Source organism: Serinus canaria, chromosome 4 (assembly GCF_022539315.1).
Source record: "Serinus canaria isolate serCan28SL12 chromosome 4, serCan2020, whole genome shotgun sequence".
In the NCBI taxonomy this organism is placed as follows: Eukaryota; Metazoa; Chordata; class Aves; order Passeriformes; family Fringillidae; genus Serinus; species Serinus canaria.
Window position 1 is genome coordinate 4,888,794 of NC_066317.1, and position 18,147 is coordinate 4,906,940.

The 18,147-nt window shown below is 47.8% G+C and overlaps 1 protein-coding gene across 5 annotated transcripts; it reads left to right on the top strand.

Moving 5' to 3' along the window:
• Window positions 1–1,303: 1,303 nt before the first annotated feature.
• SPRY1 (sprouty RTK signaling antagonist 1) lies at window positions 1,304–17,886 on the top strand. Of its 5 annotated transcripts, XM_050974113.1 has the most exons (3): window positions 1,304–1,673; window positions 7,345–8,222; window positions 15,115–17,886. In XM_050974113.1, exon 3 carries the CDS (start codon window positions 15,170–15,172, stop codon window positions 16,130–16,132), a length of 963 nt encoding a protein of 320 aa, XP_050830070.1. In that variant the 5' UTR covers window positions 1,304–1,673; window positions 7,345–8,222; window positions 15,115–15,169; the 3' UTR covers window positions 16,133–17,886. The 5 variants fall into 5 exon arrangements, with proteins under 5 accessions (XP_050830070.1, XP_030095352.1, XP_050830069.1 ...); XM_030239492.2 differs by lacking the exons at window positions 1,304–1,673; window positions 7,345–8,222 and adding an exon at window positions 11,170–11,267; XM_050974112.1 differs by lacking the exons at window positions 1,304–1,673; window positions 7,345–8,222 and adding an exon at window positions 12,312–12,623.
• Window positions 17,887–18,147: the final 261 nt, after the last annotated feature.

The following is an 18,147-nucleotide window of genomic DNA, read 5'->3' on the forward strand; positions in this document are numbered from 1 at the left end:
CCGCTGGCAAGAGCTTCGGATTTCACACAGGGGCAGCTGCTTAGACCAAGCCTGCTCTACTTAATGCCTTTAAAGCTACCCTGCCTCCCTGTCAGCGAGCTCTCTCCAAGCTGAGGGTGTGAATGTGCTCACACAGTTTCCTTTTGCAGGGCCTGTGAGGGGGCTCCTGGTGCTTGGATTGCTGTCCTGTCCCAGAGTTGGGTGGCTGGGATGCAGGAGCACAGGACATGAGAAGCAGAGTGACCTGTGCGTTGCTACTGCACCTAAAATACAGGAATGTGGAGCAGGATTTGTGGGTGGGTGGACCAAAGCCATGCAGCTCTTTCCAGGTGTCCCATCAGCAGCTTGCAATCTGAATCTGCAGCTTGAATGCAGAGCTGTGGCAGTGAGAGTGGCCATGGCCATGAGAGATCCCTAAAGCACACAAGTTGTGGGTGTTAAAGCCTATGGGTGCTTAAGTAGATTAGCAAACAAACAAATCCTTTAATATTCTGGAATGCTTCCTCACCACCTAAGTAGGGATTATTCCACCAAGCCTTCTGCCTAGTGAAAAGTCTGCCTTTCAGATAGCTGTGCTCTTTTAAAAAAAAAAGGAAAATCTGAAAGTGTATTGCAAGTGTCTGTGCGGATTTCAGGAAAAGCACAAAAATTATGAAAAGAGCTGTTGAAAATATTCAAGACCCTGTGAAAACTGAGGTTGCTGCAGTGCAGGCAGTAGCATATGTAGGATGATACACCACAGAGGTTGCTACAATTTTATCCTTAAAATTTGCTTTACACAACCCACTATGACTCTATGTACAAATACGTGACACAACTCGCCCACCGCTTTCTTCTTAGCACTGTTAAAATCTTGGTTAAACTGTCAGCTTTCTAGCTGAAACATTCAGAAACAACCAGTTACCTTGGTCTGATTCCACTTCCAGGCTTTCATCATCTGTGATTTTGGTAAAAAGCTGCTTTTGTTAATGTGTAATGCCTCATAGTAACCGGTTACACTTTTACTACAAAGGGGTGTTTTATTTTCCCGAGGGATGAATAGTAATCAAGGATCAGCTGGTAGTGCCAAGTGCCCTGATAACACAATTGGCTGCATACAGCTTTGTTAGGCCCCTTCCTGCAGTGGCTGGCTGGGGAGACTTTAAGAGAAGATGTTGGGAGAGCTGTTCTTTACCTACTTGGCTGTTGGGGAGCTGAATTTTGGGATCACTTTGTCTGCTGGGTGAGGAGGTAAGAGCTGGCTTTGGAGCACATTAAGCCCTTACTGATTAAGGACAGTGAGGGGAGGGTGTGAGAGGGGATAGATGGAAAAAATGCTTGAAAATAAACATGTGAATTAGAAAAGTTACCCTGGAATTCATCACTGACTGATTTTTGTGGAAATGTGTGGGGGTTGATGGAGTTGGAAGGAGACAGAAAGTGGGAATACCGATTCTAATCAGAGTAGGGGCTGATTTGTGTTATTTTGATGATGATTTAGGTGAGCTGAAGGAAGGCTGCAGTCACCCTAGCCTGTGGTAGGAAGTGTCTCACTGCTAAGCACAAAGTGGAGTCTGGCTTTGATCTCATTAACCCCATCAGCACTGGAGTAGCAGGTGTGTTTCTGGAGCTTGACTCTTTCAGACACTTGAGTTGCATAGAAAGTGGCAGAGATTACTTCAGAACCAAAAAAGGTAAGACACAGATCTTCCTCTTGTGATTTTTTTCAGAAATTTAGGGTCCAGTAATGGTATCAAGAGAGAGGAGGGGAATTCTGCCCCTTTTCTCAATGAGAAGAGGAAAAGTTGGGGGAATAAAAATATGAGGAGAAGTGGGGATTTCTGAACTCCATGAGAAAAACAATGAGATGGAGAAGAAGGAAAACCCATAGCAGCAGTAAGAGGGAAGAGCATCTTGGAGACAGCTTTGCACAAAGGTGGGCTTTATATCTTGCACTCAGTTCTGTTAGGATGTGACTTAACCTGGATTTTTTTTTTTTTTTTGAGAATATTCAATTTCCTTAATAAGTGCCCTGTGATTTTAAGCTGGATTTATCCTGCTGGATTGTCTTGGGAGAAAGGGTCACAGCCACAGAAGTTGAGCCCAAGCTGTTCATACTACTTTGAGACTTCTGATTTAAAAATAGGATATAGAAGTAAAGTTGTGTGTGAGCTCGAAAATTCCACTGTTCCATCAATTAAGGACCCCCCCTCATGACTTTGATAGTGTGGGTGGAAGGAAAATAATGGTTGTGACTTGCTGAGCCCCTCCAGTTGTAACACACTTGTTCTGTCTTAAGTGAGGGCTGGAAACAAAACTCACATCATAACCTCAGGTTTTTAATCTCTACAGAACATAATGAACTGTTTTGAAAGGGTGGTTGGAGGGTTAAGCTAGGAAGGACAAACTGGTAGTGTAATAACATCTATATTAAAAATAAAAAAACCCAACCAACCAACACAGATGTAATGTATTATATAATCTCAGTTAAACTTGCTCTGGGAAACCCTCCAAGAGCCAGTGTCAGTCTCCATTTTGTACAAGTCTGTACATAACCTTTGTAAGAATTTGTGTGAAGTAGGGTGGGGAAACAGAGAAACACAAAGTAAGAACAGAATGTAGCCTGGCCAAAGCCTTTCTACAAAGGTGCATTCAGAGCAGGGACTCAGCGGGGTTTGCTCCTTCCTAGGCCTTTCCCACCAAGCAACCCACTCAGCACAGGTGCTGTCAGCCTCTCTTAGCTGCTTACAGATACAGCAATTAATTTAATCACTGCTAATAAGTAATGGATAGAATAGGATACGGGCTATGCCACAGGGCTGTTTGTTTTCCAGGAGCTCAGTCACTGCCTGTCTCAGCATAGATGGTGTTCACTTACCTCCCAGCAGAGAATAGCTTGGAACAAAGTGCATTCAGGCATGGTGTTTGGATACAGGGGGAAAGCTGCTGAAAACAGAGGAATTATAATGATAAATGCCCTTGTGAAATGTGAAAGAAGCTTTTCACACTTTTCTAACAAAACATTGGTCGGACTGTGTCGATCTATTCCTGCTGAGCTCTTGTCAGCTTCTGTCCTTTCCACCTTCCTCCTTCCCTTGAGCTACTGTCCTAGTCAGCTCTTCTTGTGGCACTTTTGGAAGTCATCTCTCTTAACAGAGGTGCTGTTGTGCTGCTTCATTCCCATTCCCTGCCAGGAAGGATTGTTTTCCTCTGCACAAATCAGCAGAGCAGCCGCTGGCACTGAAAATATTGATGAGGTGGAGGTGATTTGGAACATGGCAAGTTCCAAACAAACAAGTAATGCAGTTACATTCATGGACTTTGGCTGAGCTATCCTGTCATGAAATACACTGAAAAAATTTTTTTTCAGGCTTTTTAAATTTTAGTCTGAAACCTACGTTTAAAACAGAGCTGATGGACCAACTGTCTGCTGTCTAAGCTATCTTTAACAGGAACAGTAAGCTGGTTTAGCTGTTCCTCAAGGAGCAGACAAGGAATAATTCCACATTTGCTACACCTCTCACATTGAGTCTTTATAAACACAAACTAGGATATATATGGGTATCCTAATACCTAACAGCGTGTGGAAAGAGGGATGTGATTTAGAAAATGCATGCCTTGCAAGTTCTCAGCATCTCAGCTTGGTTTTCCTGATATGATCCTTCCTTTCAATCTCTCTTTTCTTTGCTCAGGGAGGTCTGACAGTAGGAATTGTCCCTTCCTGCCTTAGAAAGAGCTCTAAACAAATTATTCTTTCTGTGTCTTCCTAAGAAGTGCTGAGCGCATTTACTTTATTGCAATTGGCACCCTGGAAAATTTAAGTCTGCAGGAGCTAATGAACCTACAGGAGTGTTTGTAATTGACTCAAAGTTGTTGTTTTTTCATGTGGCAAGTTTTAAAAAAAACAGAAGATGGTTTTGAAAGGTAATTCTTGACATCAGTCCAGCTCCAAAAATGTTGTTTTCCATTTGCTTCCCATGTTTCACACTGTTGGTGTGTGATGAAATACGAGTAGTGCTACTGCTGAGCTGCTGTGCTCTTGTAGACTTGTGGTGAGAGATCTTTTCCATGTCTTTTCAACCATGAAAGAGTAAAAGAAAGGTGTGGTGTTGGCATATTTGTTTTTCCCCCGTACAATACCTGCAGCAAAGGCTCAATGAATATGGTAAAATATATTGAATACTGATCTTAGGTGCATAAAGGCTTGAATTTTCTCGAAGTGGGACATTAGGAGGAGAATTAGAAAAGTCAGGTTGGTTTTCTATGAGAACAGAGTGGTGTGTAAGTTCTAACAGACTGATGTTTAGGTTTTCATAACTGCCCTCTGCAGAGCTGAAATCCAGCCAGGTGGTGACAGCTATTTCACTACTCTGAGAGGTATGGATGTAAATAATAGCTGAGCAGTTGACCTCAATATCTGCTGGTGCTGAAGATGACCTTTCTTGAATACTCTGAGGTCTCTGTCTGGCCTTCCATGTAGAAAAGACTAGAACCCACTAAGGAATTGTTGTCAGGGATTTTTTTTTTCCTTTTGTTTAATAAACAGGGAATTGCTGCAAACACTGAGTTCAGCCAGGCAACGATGTCCACAGTTCTAAGCTAATACAAAGTGTGTGTTTTCTGTTTTTCAACTGGACACAGTTGTCATTCTTATCTTTATTCAGATGTTTCTTTTAGGTTGGATTATACTGCTGAAAATCTATGGAAAGATTGCTGTAGGCAACAGTGCAATCCCTCCCTTGGGAATGCTGTGGTATTACAGTGCTGCTCCAAGAAATGTCACCTTGCAGCAGCCTCACTGCAGTGTTTTGGAAGGCTAGTGGGCAGGCTAATTTTGGAGGAAATTCCATTTTCTGCATGGATTTCAAAACTACTGAACTTGGAGGCAATAGAGACAGATCCTGACTAGGCTTTGAACAGGGTATGTGTCGGTAATAGATGTGGTCTTTGTAGATGAAAGTTCTCTGGCTTCTCAAGGACAGTGTGTTTAATTGATCAGGGAAAGAAACAAGAATCACCGGAGTGGTTTCAAAGTAGAGAGTCATGGAGGGAATCTAAAAGAGGGATCACCCCCCCAACACACACACAAACACACAGTTTCTGGTGTCACAACCTCCCCGTGTTAAGTGTGTGTCTGTACATGTCCTCCTGGGTGGGAGCCAGCAGGAGAGGCAGAGCAAGCTTTCTCCATGGCTTGTGTGGAACTAGAGCAGCCTGTCTCCCACCCCAATGGAAATGAGGGGGGTTTTCATCAGCAACGTGACAGTATGTGCAGGGACGTGTGTGTTCTCTGTTCCTCACTGTCAAGGGTTTTCCCAGTCCTTTTTGGTGGAAGAAATCTGACCTTTTCAACCCATAGGCTCTTAATGGATAATATTTTTTACACTGTCTCCAAAATACCAAAATCCCCTGACTTCCTCAATCTCAAAGGGAACCAAGGTTTACTTTGATTTCCCCAAGAACAGAATCCGGCCCTTGACACTGAATGTTCCTTGGCAGGTCATTGTTACTGCAGAGCAAAATTCCATGATGTGCCTGGCAAGCTCTTCTTGAGTACAACAAACCACATCAAACATGCAGGGGGTGTCTTGGCACTTTATACTTGAATTGCCAAGTGCAGAATCTGTCAGAGAAGTAAGACTCAGAAAATGGGGAAAGGATGAAAAAATAGAGGTTAATAGCAAATTATATTTTATCATTCTCTTGTTGGGTTGTGGGAAAGTGACATCACTGTAGTCTTGTAGATTTGTGGCAAGAGATTTCAGCAATAGAAGAGTAAAAGAAAGGTGGGAGGCTGTTTATTTGTTTTTTTCCCTGAGAAGTTAAAATCTGTAAATATTGAAGTGAATGATGCTGTGGCCAGAAATCTGTGTGGCTCCTGTGACACGTTCCTTTTCCTGTAGCCGGTTTCTGGTGGGAAAGCAGCTTCTGAGCTCTCTGAGAACTGGCTCTCTAGATACACGCTTCCTTAGCACCATTTGGTACCCCACAATGTATGAAGGCTCAGAGGAAGAAGTTGCCATGAAAAAAAATTGCCTGTTGCAAACTTCTCTTCAAGAGATCCAAGGAAGAACTTTCTCCCTGTTTGCATTTGCCTGTTAAAATCTCCCTGAAATGCCTTTCAGTGGTAAAGCAGAACCAAGAACATGACACAGACGTGAGGCTACTGCTTCCCCACAGAAGCTGCTGCAGACACAGAGGGAACCTAAACTTTGGTTGTTGACACACTGTTCTGGAGAGCGACAAGAGAGATTGTGTTCATTAGGCCAACGCCATCATTCTTGCTAAAAGCAGGCTCAGGTTTCCATGTATATTTTCAAATCAAATTAGAAACGCTGCTCCTGAGACCTCCTTCAGCTGACAGTGACAGATTGCACAACCTGGTAAACAGGAGGCATTCCTGGAGCTGTGCTAACACCCCAGTCACCACAAGTGCTTAGATAATAAAAACATGCACAGGGCCATGTATTTAAATTAGCAGAGAGCTTCTCCTCTTCCCCCAGTAAAGCAGCCCGCTCCTGGGGAGAGGCCACTTCTCCAGCAGAAATGGAAATGGTTTATGCCTGTGCAAGGAATTGTGTCTCAGTGCAATGGAAAAGGCCGTTTGCTCAGCGCTAGGACAGGAGACAAGGACTTGCAGATAATTTATGGTAGATGAGAATAAGTTATTACTGATATTCAGTAATAATGACAATTTTACTTTTTCACAAAGCTGTTTGTACAGATGAAGATGAATTCATATTAGCTAAAATGGTTAACAATTAATGCAAAGTAAGGAAGATATGATCAGTTGCTTAGAATATCTTGTGCACATGCAGGTAACCCATGTATCAGCTACTCATGAAGCCTAGAGAGGCAGCTGTCCAAGGAAGATTATACTTGATCAGAACTGATTAGTAACTATGGGTACCTGAAGGAGAGGGGTAGAGATACCAAGTTGCCTGTATGTCAAAGGAGTGGTGGAAAATGAAGAGACTTGCTGTGGCCTACCCTTAGGAGAGTGAAGTTTTGCCTGTGGTTACCCAAGGAAAATAACTGGTTTCTTTGACACAGTGCAGGAGATGGGGAAGGGAAAGTGTGTTCTCAGACTCTCAACCTATTTTACAAACCTTGGCATTTTCTTCCTGTTTAATTTGGGCACAGACTAAACCCCTCTCTCTGCAGCGTTTCCCCGGTGCTTTGATTCCATATTCAAATGTTCATGAGGCAGGTTCACGTCGAGGTTCGTCCCTTTGTTCTTGGAGGTTTGCCTGGCTGCTGCCTTTTACTGTCTCCTCTGCCTCTAAGAAAAACTGATGTTATCTCCTGAAGTGAAAACTACAGGTTCTATTTGTAACTGAGGATTTCCTGTGTGCCTTTCCCCAGCCCGAGCAGTGACGGCAAGAGGCAGCGGCACACGGGCTGCGCGTCTTCAGAGAGCTTTGAGAACAGCCCCTGCACAGGAGCTGAAGAAATCCCCAGCCACCCGTGCCTTTGATCTCAGATAAAGGTCAACCTGTCTGGTAGAAAGTGTGATGGGAAACGCTGCCACATCAGCCTTCGCTTTCTCTCCCTTACGCTGAAGTGATTCACTGTACGTGTCAGGGTATGCCTTCACCACGGCACCCGTGGTGTTTGGCTCTTGGGAGCAGCTCTGTTTATCTCATGCACCAGCTTAAGCCAGGGCCAGCAAGATTTCATGAGAGCTGCTGAGAAACTGCCCCACAGCACTTGTTATTACAGCAGTGCTCCATAGCTTTTGTTGGTTTGTTGGAGAGTTTTTAAATCATGGAATCATTTAGGTTGGAAAAAAATCTTTAAGGTCATTGAGTCAAGCCATCAGCCCAGTGTCACCACTAGACTAGTCCCTAAGTGCCACATCTACACATCTTTTAAATCCCTCCAGGGCTGGTGACTCAGCCAGGTCCCTGGGCAGCCTGTTCCAGTGCCTTCAGTGAAGAAATTTTTCCTGATCCCCAATCTAAATCTCCACTGGCGCAACTTGAGGCCATTTCCTCTTGCCTTGTAGTATATATAGGCCTAGTGGTGTGTTAAAAAATTAGTTATGCTGGTCTTGTCCCAACAAGCATTCAGAGTTTCTGAGACTGTTCAAGCTCTGACAACTACAAAGTTCCACCTGAAACAAACTCAAAGCTGCTGACACACAAAGCTTTGGGGAGCTGCAGGTTCCAGTCGGTTCTCCTGACGCCACCTCTGCAAGATCATCGCTGGTGAGGGAAGTACCTGACCTACACATGCTACAGGTAAGACTGGCACAACAATTTGGTTCATAATTTTGTTATAAATGCTAATGGAGGGGGGTGTTTAGTTGTCTTTGAATTCCTCTGTAACCTTAGAAATGTTGGTGCAGCTGTGAAGATGGGTTATGAAGTGACAAGTAACATGCATAAAGGGAAACACTTCCCCTGCTGAGTGTCCTCAAAGCCACATTGGCTTTGTGACTGGGGCTGAGTGTGTGTCTTCCTTCTGGACTGCGTTTTGTGCCTTAGCAAGGGCTAAGAGATGCTGCTTAGGGAGAAATAGAATAATATTCCCAGGTGGGATGCACCATGGAAATAGTTGTTACTGATAGTGGGAGGATCACAGTTTATCCAGTGCATCTTTACAAAGGCCACTTAAGTCACCTAGAGATAAAAGTTGCTTCTAGGTGTGGCTTAGGAAGAAAACCAAACAAAAAGCTAAGGATGGATTGTGCTTTTGTTCTGTCCAGTGCACCTTCTGGCACTCAGGCTTCCATGAGGGAGAAGTAGCATCTGACTGCAGAAGGTGGGGATTATCTCCAGTATCTGATCCTCAAAGTGAAAGTGGAAGCAGGGATTGGATCACTGCTCTTTGCCATCATTCAGTCTCCTGAACCCCATTCTGGCAGGTTTTTGTGAAGGATTTACTTCAGGCATAGAGGGCTGGTCTCTATTGACTTGGCGTCAGCTGAGCCACCTCTAGATGACGGTTTGGGGATAGAAAATACTTGGTTGCATCAGATTCCTGCCTGTGCATCAATCCTCAAATTCAAGCCATGCTAGGATGCAGCCATAGGTGCCAGTTCATTCTCCAGAATGTAGCTCTCCTTTTTCTAATCAGAACTTCTCACTGCTATAATTTCCAGGAATAATCTAGTGAGATGGACTTTTGTGAGGTGCAGGAATGTTTGCTTGAGCCTGTGGAGAGCCTTTGGATATCGCTGGAGGGTTTTCCCTTCTTTCAGTGAAGTATTAATTTAGGTGCCAGGTGATAGTGAACACCTGCCAGTACTCTTGGTTATTTGACTGACCCATTTAAGCCTGGTATTATGTTTCTAAAATCAAGCCCTTACACTTGGCATAGGTTTTTTTAAGGTGGTACTGCCTTTAGAGATGTGAAAGGAGAGGGATTGAGGTGTTTTTATGGTCATGTCCTAGGAAAAATGTATATGGACTTCTGTGAGAGCCCTGCTACTTCCAAAGGCTCCAAGATGAACTCACACCACTAAGACTACTCTGCAGGAGTGATGGTTTTTTAAAATTTTCTTAGTAATTTTGGTTCTTCAGTTGGATTTTTTTTCTCTTCATAGGTTTTTGTAACTCTTTATAGGTTCCAAAGTTTTCAGATGGATCACTGAAAATGGTTTTGTGCTTTGTGCTCAAGGTGTGCCTGAGAATGCTTTTGGTGAACAACCACGCTATCTAAATCCCACAGCAATATTAATGCTGATTTGGAATACTTTCTTTCCATACCAAGGATTTTTATGCCATTGTTTGTCCTTTGAACCTCTGTCATTGGAGAATAGTATTTATGGTTTATCTGTATCAGCAATCTGTTAGTTACAAACCCAGAAGTATTAGGAACCATACTACCAGTACTACTATATTCTAGTATTCAGTATAGAACCTCTAATGCATGCAAATTTTATTTAATAGAGTGATAGGTGGTTCAGGTAAAGGTTGTGCATAATGATGGAAATTTCAAAAATGCAGTTTAGGTGATTTCTTTCCAAACTTAGTGAAGTTTAATGGAAAACAACTGTGCTATATCCATGAGTGTGAGTGGGTGCACAGACTGTCACCGAGTACTACCCTTGTGGCACAATCCTGTTTGGAGGGATTGTTTGCTTTTGGATGGATGTTCCTGCTAAGCAGCTCCACATATCCTTAGCACATGGCCCCTTTTATTTGGGGCAAAAGGTGGGAGAATGTTTTTTTTTGTGAAAGAGATTGTTGGTGTGTTTCAGATAAACTTAAGGCTGAGTGGTGTTTAGCCAAGTACTGGGTGTCTCAACTATTCCAGTACTTTACATGTTGTTATGAAACAATTTTCAGAATTTGGATGTGCTTTACATCACTTTTATCATGTTATTTTGGTGGCCTGTTTAAATACTCTGTTCAATGAGGAAAACCAAACCCCCAAAAATCATATGCCACTGCATCTCTGGCCATAAAACTACTGGCTTGGAAAGCATCCCTGTATCTCTTTGGCACCATGGCAGAGATGCGGTGGTGAGCTTTGGATGGGACCTTGCCGAGGCAGGGCTGGAAAGGTGGGAGAGACACAGCCGGGTCGATAACCCGTATCATCTCTGGTGCTGCAGTATCAGCCGTAAAACCGTGGGAAGAGCTGCTTCCTATCTCATGGCAGGATGACAAGAGGGAAAGCTCTTTTCGGGTCCTCAGCTGCCTCTGCAATAGTCTGAAAGAAGCAGAAAATATTTTGTGAATATAAACGAAGGGGCTGTTCCACCTGGCTTGAAGGGCGCTGACGGTAAAACACTGACAGGAATCTCTGTAACGCTGCCAGAGGAGCGTGGCAGAACTTCTTCAGCCCATCAGCAGAGCCCAGTGCCCGGCGGTGCTGCAGCAGCTCCATGAGCTCTGCCCGCCCGGCCGAGCGTGTGCGGACCGGGCAGCCCCGAGCTCCGCCCGGGGCGCTCCCTCTGCCGGCGGGGCCTCGGGGCTGGGAGACGCCGCGGCTGCGGGACAGCGCGGGGCCGGGGCCGGAGAGGGGCAGGTCCACCCTCCTTCCCTCCTTCATTCCCTCCCTCCTTCCTTCCCTGGCGGCCCGCGGGAGCGGCGGTGCCCGCGCGGGAGCGGCTCCCGGCGGGAGGGCGGGGAATCCACGCCGGGATTTCGGAAGCACACTGACATCAGGGGGGCGCGGCCGGCGGCGGGCGGGGGCTGTGCGCTGAAAGGCGGCGAGGCGCGGCCCGAGTCACTCCGGAACGGCGGCGGGGCAGCGCGGAGCGGCTGCCGGCACTGCCCGGGCTGGATCCGCGCCGCCAATGTGCCGCGGGAGGCGGGCGCTCACCCCGGCCCTAGGTAAGCCCGGGCGGCGCTCGCCGCGCCGCGCACCCACCTCCCGCCGGGTCAGGTGCGGGCTGGCGGCCGGGGCGCCCCGCGCCGCGCTGGGGGCGGCCGCGCTGCGAGGCGTGCGGGAGGTGCGGGCGAGCCGCGCTTGCTGCTCCGCGGGGCACCGGGCGGGAGAGCCAGGGCTCGGCTCCCCGGGCCGGCAGCGCTGAGTTGGGCGCGATTCGCTGCTCACAGAGAAGCTCAGGGTCGCTACTCGCCCGTCCCGCCCGACGCGGGGTCTCCGGCGCGTCGGAGCTTTGCGCGACCCTCTCGAGCCTGCGGAGACCTCGGTGCCAGACTGCGGCGTGCGGGGTCGCCTCTCCTCGCCGCGTCCTGCCCCTGCCCCGAGCCTGTCACTCGGCCCCCGGCAGCGACAGCCAGCACATGGCTGTGTGCGGGGAGCTCAGCTCGCAGGGCCATTGCATTGCGGTGTCTCTGGTTTCGTTCGCAGTTCGCTGAGCTCTGCCTGGAGAGCCAGACCCACTTCTTGATCGCTTTAAAAAGAAAATAAAAAATCAAAACTAAAAAGAAAAAACCCAACCCAGTCTTTCGCACCAAAGGTTGTGGTTGCACTTTGCCAGACGGGACTTGCGGCAAGGACCATGCGGTGAAGCCGAGCGCCGGAGCGGGACCGCAGCCCTGCACTCTGCGATCGCAAAGGGAAATAACAAACAGCCGGAGCAGGAGCCGCGCACCCGCCGCCTTTTCTCGGAGACCTGCATCGCAACAAGCCCCGCTGCCTGCCGCAGCCTGCAGCCGCCTGAGGCTCGATCCAAATACTCCGCTTTGCAGGAAGGGCTGGATTTGCTCCGCGTCGCCTCCGAGCCCTGAGAGCTGCGGCCGAAGGAGAGCGCCGCTTCCACGGGCGGCCGGGGCCGCTGCATGCTGACCCCCGGGAGAGGGGAGCTGCGGTGGGCAGCAGAGCGGGGCTTTTCTCCGCTGGCCCAGTAGGACGTGGAGATCGGCGAGCGAGAGCTGTGCGGGGACGAGGAGCGCAGCCCGGCGGCCTTCCCCGCCCTAGGGGCCGGGAGAGCGAGGAGCCGAGGCCCCGCCGCCCCCCGCCCGTTGGATTTGCCGTTCCCGGTAGCTCCTCGCACATCAATAAGTTGGGGCCCGCCGTGCGCTCACACCGGGGTCGGCGCTGCCGCAGTGAGCAGGTGCCGCGGGGCGCTGCGGCACCCGCCCGGTGAGGGGCGGCCCCGACCACCCTCCCACCGTCCCCCTTCCGGAATGGAGGCACCGGGCTGCTGCAGGAAGGCTTGCTAGGGACCGTGGCCGGCTGCGAACGAGCAGAACGTCAAAAACACCCCCAAACCCTCCTCGCAGGTGGGGGCCGGCGGGGCTGAGGCGGGGGGGTGCCGAGCCTCAGCGCGGGGAAACCCCAGGGCTGAGCGGCCGCTCGGCTGCCGCTTTAAGCGCCAGGTAATCTGCCCTCCCGAGGCAGGGACGGGCTGCGATCTGCCTTCCCTTGAGGAAGAGAGAGAGAAGGAGGGAAAGGAAGGGGAAAAAAAGAGCCTATGTTTTCATTCATAACTTTTTTTTCTTCCCCTTTTCCCCTCCTCTTCCTTCCTCTCCGTCAGCGCCGTGATCCGCTCCGCTCCGCTCGGGGCGCAGAGGGCGCCGCGCCGCCGCCGCCCGCCCGGGGCTGCGAGGAGCGGGGCGGAGCAGGGCGGGACGGGGGGGCTGGCGGCGTGTCCGAGCGGGTGTGGAGAAGGGGAGGGAAGTGGGATCCCACCCCCGAGGTGCAGGGAGGGAGCGCAGCCCCGGGTGCAGAACCGTGAGGGCTCTCGCCGCCTGCGCCGTACGTTATTTTATTATTTTGTTTTACTCATTTTTATTTCATTGTCCGGGGGGGGGGAAGCAGTTTACGAGCGATCTGCGCGGGGGTGGAGGTGGCTGGTTCGACTCTCGCCCCGATCTGCAGCTGGGCTTGTCAGTCTGCGCCGCGTTGATGTTGCGCTTTCCCCCCAAAGATGGCACTGGATGTCTTTCGCATTTTCTTGGGATATTGTTTTTCATCCCCTAGGGAGCCCAGCTCCTGGCTGGTACAGCTGTAAATCTTTCCCTTTTCGCATTCATTCACCCTTGGTCTGTTGTGGATTTGTATTCAGTGCTCGTGAAGAAGGCTGCTTCTTGTGTGGGGTAGGAGAAAATTCTTTGCTGGAGGGTGGTGAGGCACTGGCACAAGAAAAAACTGAATGCCCCATCCCTGGAAGTGTCCAAGGCCAGTTCGGATGGAGCTCTGAGCCACCTGGTCAAGTGGAAGGTGTCCCTGCCCATGGCCAGGGGCTGCAGGGTCTTTTAGGTCCCTTCCAACCAAGCCATTCTGTGATTCTGCTCTGTGAATTAGAAGTGAGAGTGTTTGGTTTTCTGTTTAATCTGGTGACCACAAAGACCACACAGGTGATGTTGGATGTAAAATAAGATCTTTGACTACTGGATGAGGACAAAGATGTTGTGTCAGGCAGAAGCTGTCACTTTCTGCCCATGGTGACTGCCTGCTAGAAGAAACATTTCCTCTTCTTTTTCTTCCTGTGCTTCCATACCACGGTGCCTTTTTACTCTCTGGAGTGGGGAACAGCTCCATGCTGGCTGTGGTTTGGGTAGCATTATTGGATGAGGTTTTGAAATGCTGATAGCACTTACCTTTTGCTGCTTTCAGGTAAACACATGGGGGGGGGGGTGTGAAAAAGGACTTTTCCTCTGGTTGACAGTAAAGAAAAGCAGTTTGTCTTGGTTTCCTGCATAAATGCGGCACTTACAGATACTCAGCTACATTTTTGTGTAGGTGCAGAACTGTCACTGCAGTTTTCTCAGTGTTGCAACCTTCGTGTCTCTAGCTAGGTAGGATGGAAAGGGATGGAAATGTGTAACATCTCTACTGTTCTTCCACTATTTAAAAGATAGACGAGCAGATGTTCCGTTTATTTCAGAAGCTTTTAATCTGTTTTGTGAAAATGGATTTGTTCTTTATTTGTGTTTTGACGTTCTTGTTGAAGGGGTTTTTATCTGCTCTCAGCGTTCTCATGAATGCTCAGGTACTTGTTGTTTGACACCTAGTTCATCTAAGTGTGTTGTACCCCGCTTTTCTTTCACATTCCGGCCTGTGGTCAGGCAATATTTGAAAGCAGGTTGTTTGCACCCTTGCTTTAATTTTCTAAAGGAGCATATTAGATGTGTAGGCTGAGTTACTTTCTCACAGAAAATGTCTTGGCCACTTGACAGCACTTCGTTCAGGACTCTGTAATGCACATACGTCACTTTAAGAGGGAGACTTTCCAAATGCACTAGGAAGCAAATCTGTGGAGCTTTCTGATGCTGCAGATTCAGGCAGAAGAGTGAGAACTGGGCTCGTTCCTCACTCTGCCATACGAAACATGAACGTTGTGGTGTTCTTAGCCGTTTCCAGCTCAGCGTCGGGGGCATTCGGAATTACTGTTGCTAGAGACAGATGTTGAGTTCAGTAGCAAGGGAGAGGCACTTCCCATGGCTTGCCAAGAAAGCATACAAGTTAATACTGGATTTTTATTTTTTTAATTTTTTTTTTTAATGACATGGGGTCTCCTTTACATTCCTCATCCATGATGCCATACCCAGACTCTCCCCATTACTGGACTTTGGCCAGATCCTCAGCACTGCTGTAATCCCCTGCTGAAAGTGATCAGTACCAGGTGGCTGGGGCAGTTTGGGCTTTGCCAGATCATTTCTGTTTTCAGAAAGTATCCGGTGCTTTATCCCTCCGCTGCCCTTGATCTCGTGTGTGTATATGTACACACGCAGTGTTTATTTACACCTTCTGTCTCCTTCCTTATTTCAGGATTTCAGATGCATGCCACGTTCCCGCTGAATGCCAGCAGCAGAGATCACTACAGATGGAGCCCCAAAGTCAGCACGGCAGCGGCGGCTCCCTGGTGGTGATTCAGCAGCCCTCCCTGGACAGCCGGCAGCGCTTGGACTATGACAGGGACGGCCAGCCTGCCACCATCTTGTCACTGGACCAGATCAAGGCCATCAGGGGCAGCAACGAATACACCGAGGGGCCGTCGGTGGTGAAGAAGTCGGCCCCGCGGACGGCGCCGAGGCAGGAGAAGCATGAGAGGACTCACGAGATTATACCGATTAATGTGAATAATAACTATGAGCACAGGCCCGGCCACGCGGGGCACGCGGCGCATCAGCATAACGCCAGGGCTCCCGTCCTGAGCCGATCCACCAGCACGGGCAGCGCGGCCAGCTCCGGCAGCAACAGCAGCGCCTCCTCGGAGCAAGGGCTGCTGGGGCGCTCGCCGCCCTCCCGGCCGGGCTCCGGCCACAGATCCGAGCGGACGATCCGGGCGCAGCCCAAGCAGTCGGCGCTGATCGTGGACGATCTGAAGGGGCCTTTGAAAGAGGACTTGACGCAGCACAAGTTCATCTGCGAGCGCTGCGGGAAGTGCAAGTGCGGGGAGTGCACGGCGCCGCGGGCCCTGCCCTCCTGCCTGGCCTGCAACCGGCAGTGCCTGTGCTCGGCCGAGAGCATGGTGGAGTACGGCACCTGCATGTGCCTGGTCAAAGGCATCTTCTACCACTGTTCCAACGACGATGAAGGGGACTCGTATGCGGATAATCCCTGCTCCTGCTCCCAGTCACACTGCTGTTCTAGGTACCTGTGCATGGGAGCCATGTCCTTGTTCCTGCCTTGCTTGCTCTGCTACCCTCCGGCCAAAGGATGCCTAAAACTCTGCCGGGGGTGCTACGACCGCGTCAATCGTCCGGGGTGCCGGTGCAAGAACTCCAACACGGTCTATTGTAAACTGGAGAGCTGCCCCTCCCGGGGTCAGGGCAAGCCCTCATGATTTTGGGAGGGAGGTTTACTTCCTCCAACTTCAGTTTTTCAGGTTGTAGCTGATTTTTTTTTTCCTCTCCCCCCATCTTTTCTTCCCCCCCTCCTCTCCCATTTTGGGAGGACTGTTGCTTTCCTTTCCTTTCTGTCTGCCCAACTCCAAACACATGAGCTCTTCACCTTGCATCTTTGCTCTCCTCCTCCTGCTGACTTGGCTGAGTGTGGAGCGTTTCACGCAGTCGCTGCTGCTCTTTGGTAAGTGTGGACTGGGATCTGCACCTGCCACTCCTTTGGGCAGGGTCTTTGAGTTTGTAACTGAACCACTCCTGAAAGAGACAGTGAGGGCTCACTGGGCTCTTGAAGCTTCTTGCTCTGTGAATATCTTCCCAAAGATGTTTTTTTTTTTTTGTTCTCAGCAAGTTATGGTTTTTTTTCTCCTTAACCTCCTGGGTGCCAAGGAAGAATAACTTTCCTGAGTGAGCTGGATTGTGAAATAACTTTTTGTGTGTGTTCTATTTGGAGAGGGATGTAGAATAAAGGCTTCACCAAATGAAAGGCCTGACTCTTCTATAAGCAGCCTGCTTCTTTTTGCATTTTTTTTCCCTCCCCTCTTTTTCTCTTAACTTTTGGAACATTCTCAGACCTGAGAATTGCCCAGTCTTTTTTTTTTTTTTTTTTTTTTTTTTTTTTTTTTTTTACATTTTCAATGTAACTTCAGTTTTTGCTACACTACGTAGATCTTCACATTGGAGACATTGTGGCTGCAACATACTCATTTGTTTCTTCTGCTGTCCAGTCTTTGAAGGATATTGCTTACTCTACCCTCCTAATCCAGTTTTTATAGTCTGTCAGTATCAGGTGATATTAAAATTGATGGTGTTCATATATCCAAACAGCCTTCAGGTGTCATTGAGTCACCTAAATGTTCTTGAATCCTTCAAGTCTCTTGTGATCCTTTGGCTTAGTGAGTTTAGCTCTGCTCTGTACTTTATAATTTTATTCTGTCCCTGTTTTATTGCCTTAGCCACAAATTGTGGTCCTTTTTTGTATATTTTATGTATAAAACACAAAGTTGAATCCCAACTATTTTTAAGACAAAAGTCTGTTAAAACTTTTTTTATTGTAAAGAATATTTATTATGTGAATCTCTATTATTTTATGATATTTATTGCAAAAGACTTCGAAAATGTACTCATGTCTGAATATAACAAAATATCAATACTTAACGAAATAAGGATGACACGAAGAAAGTACATATGTTAACTATAATGCAGAAAATATATTAATTAATGAAAATGCCTCTGGAGTTCTTTTGTTACAACGACAGGTTGTGAGCTACCTGTGTGTATTGCTGGGCTGTTCCTCCTCCTTCAGGTCTGTCAGGTGGCAAATAACCTCCTATTGATACTTCAAAGCCACTAGTCTGTGCTCTAGTTTAGTTTACCTAATTTTAAGTTTAAGCCAACTATATATCAAATAAGGGATGTTTAATACAATTGAATCTGTGTTGTGCTTAACAGTGCCAAGAAATGGAGGCTCTATTTATTTACCAAAGCATTTGGAAATACATTTGTGGAGGAGGAAACCACAACTTCCAAGTTGGTTTCTCTTTTGGTGTTCGGTTTGTTGTTTTTTTTTTTTTTAAGGAATACCACATTAACATGCAAAGACATTTAAAATTTTTCTATATAGAACTTCCTGGCTGGTTAAATTGTGCAGCAGCTGAAGAAATTAATCCCCCCACCTCGATTTTAAATAAAAAGCTTGGAGCCAGGATGAAAAATAGCGATTGTGTTGCTGCAGTTTGGTAGCTTTGAAATCTGGGAATGTGTGTATGTTTGGGCCTATGTCTATGACTTATTTGGTTCTTTTCCCATACGTTTTCCAATGTCAGCGGAGTCTTCTGTCTTTAAATTAAAGGCTCTTAAGGGTGACCTAAGTGTCACAGCTACTTGTGGCCATTTAACACACATTCAACAGAAAAAGCTTTTCATTAAGAGTGAATGGGGAGACCTCATTCTTTTTCTG

Bases quoted from the DNA above. Each gene is read 5' to 3' on its own strand.
- SPRY1 (XM_050974113.1), top strand. From the start codon at position 15,170: ATGGAGCCCCAAAGTCAGCACGGCAGCGGCGGCTCCCTGGTGGTGATT.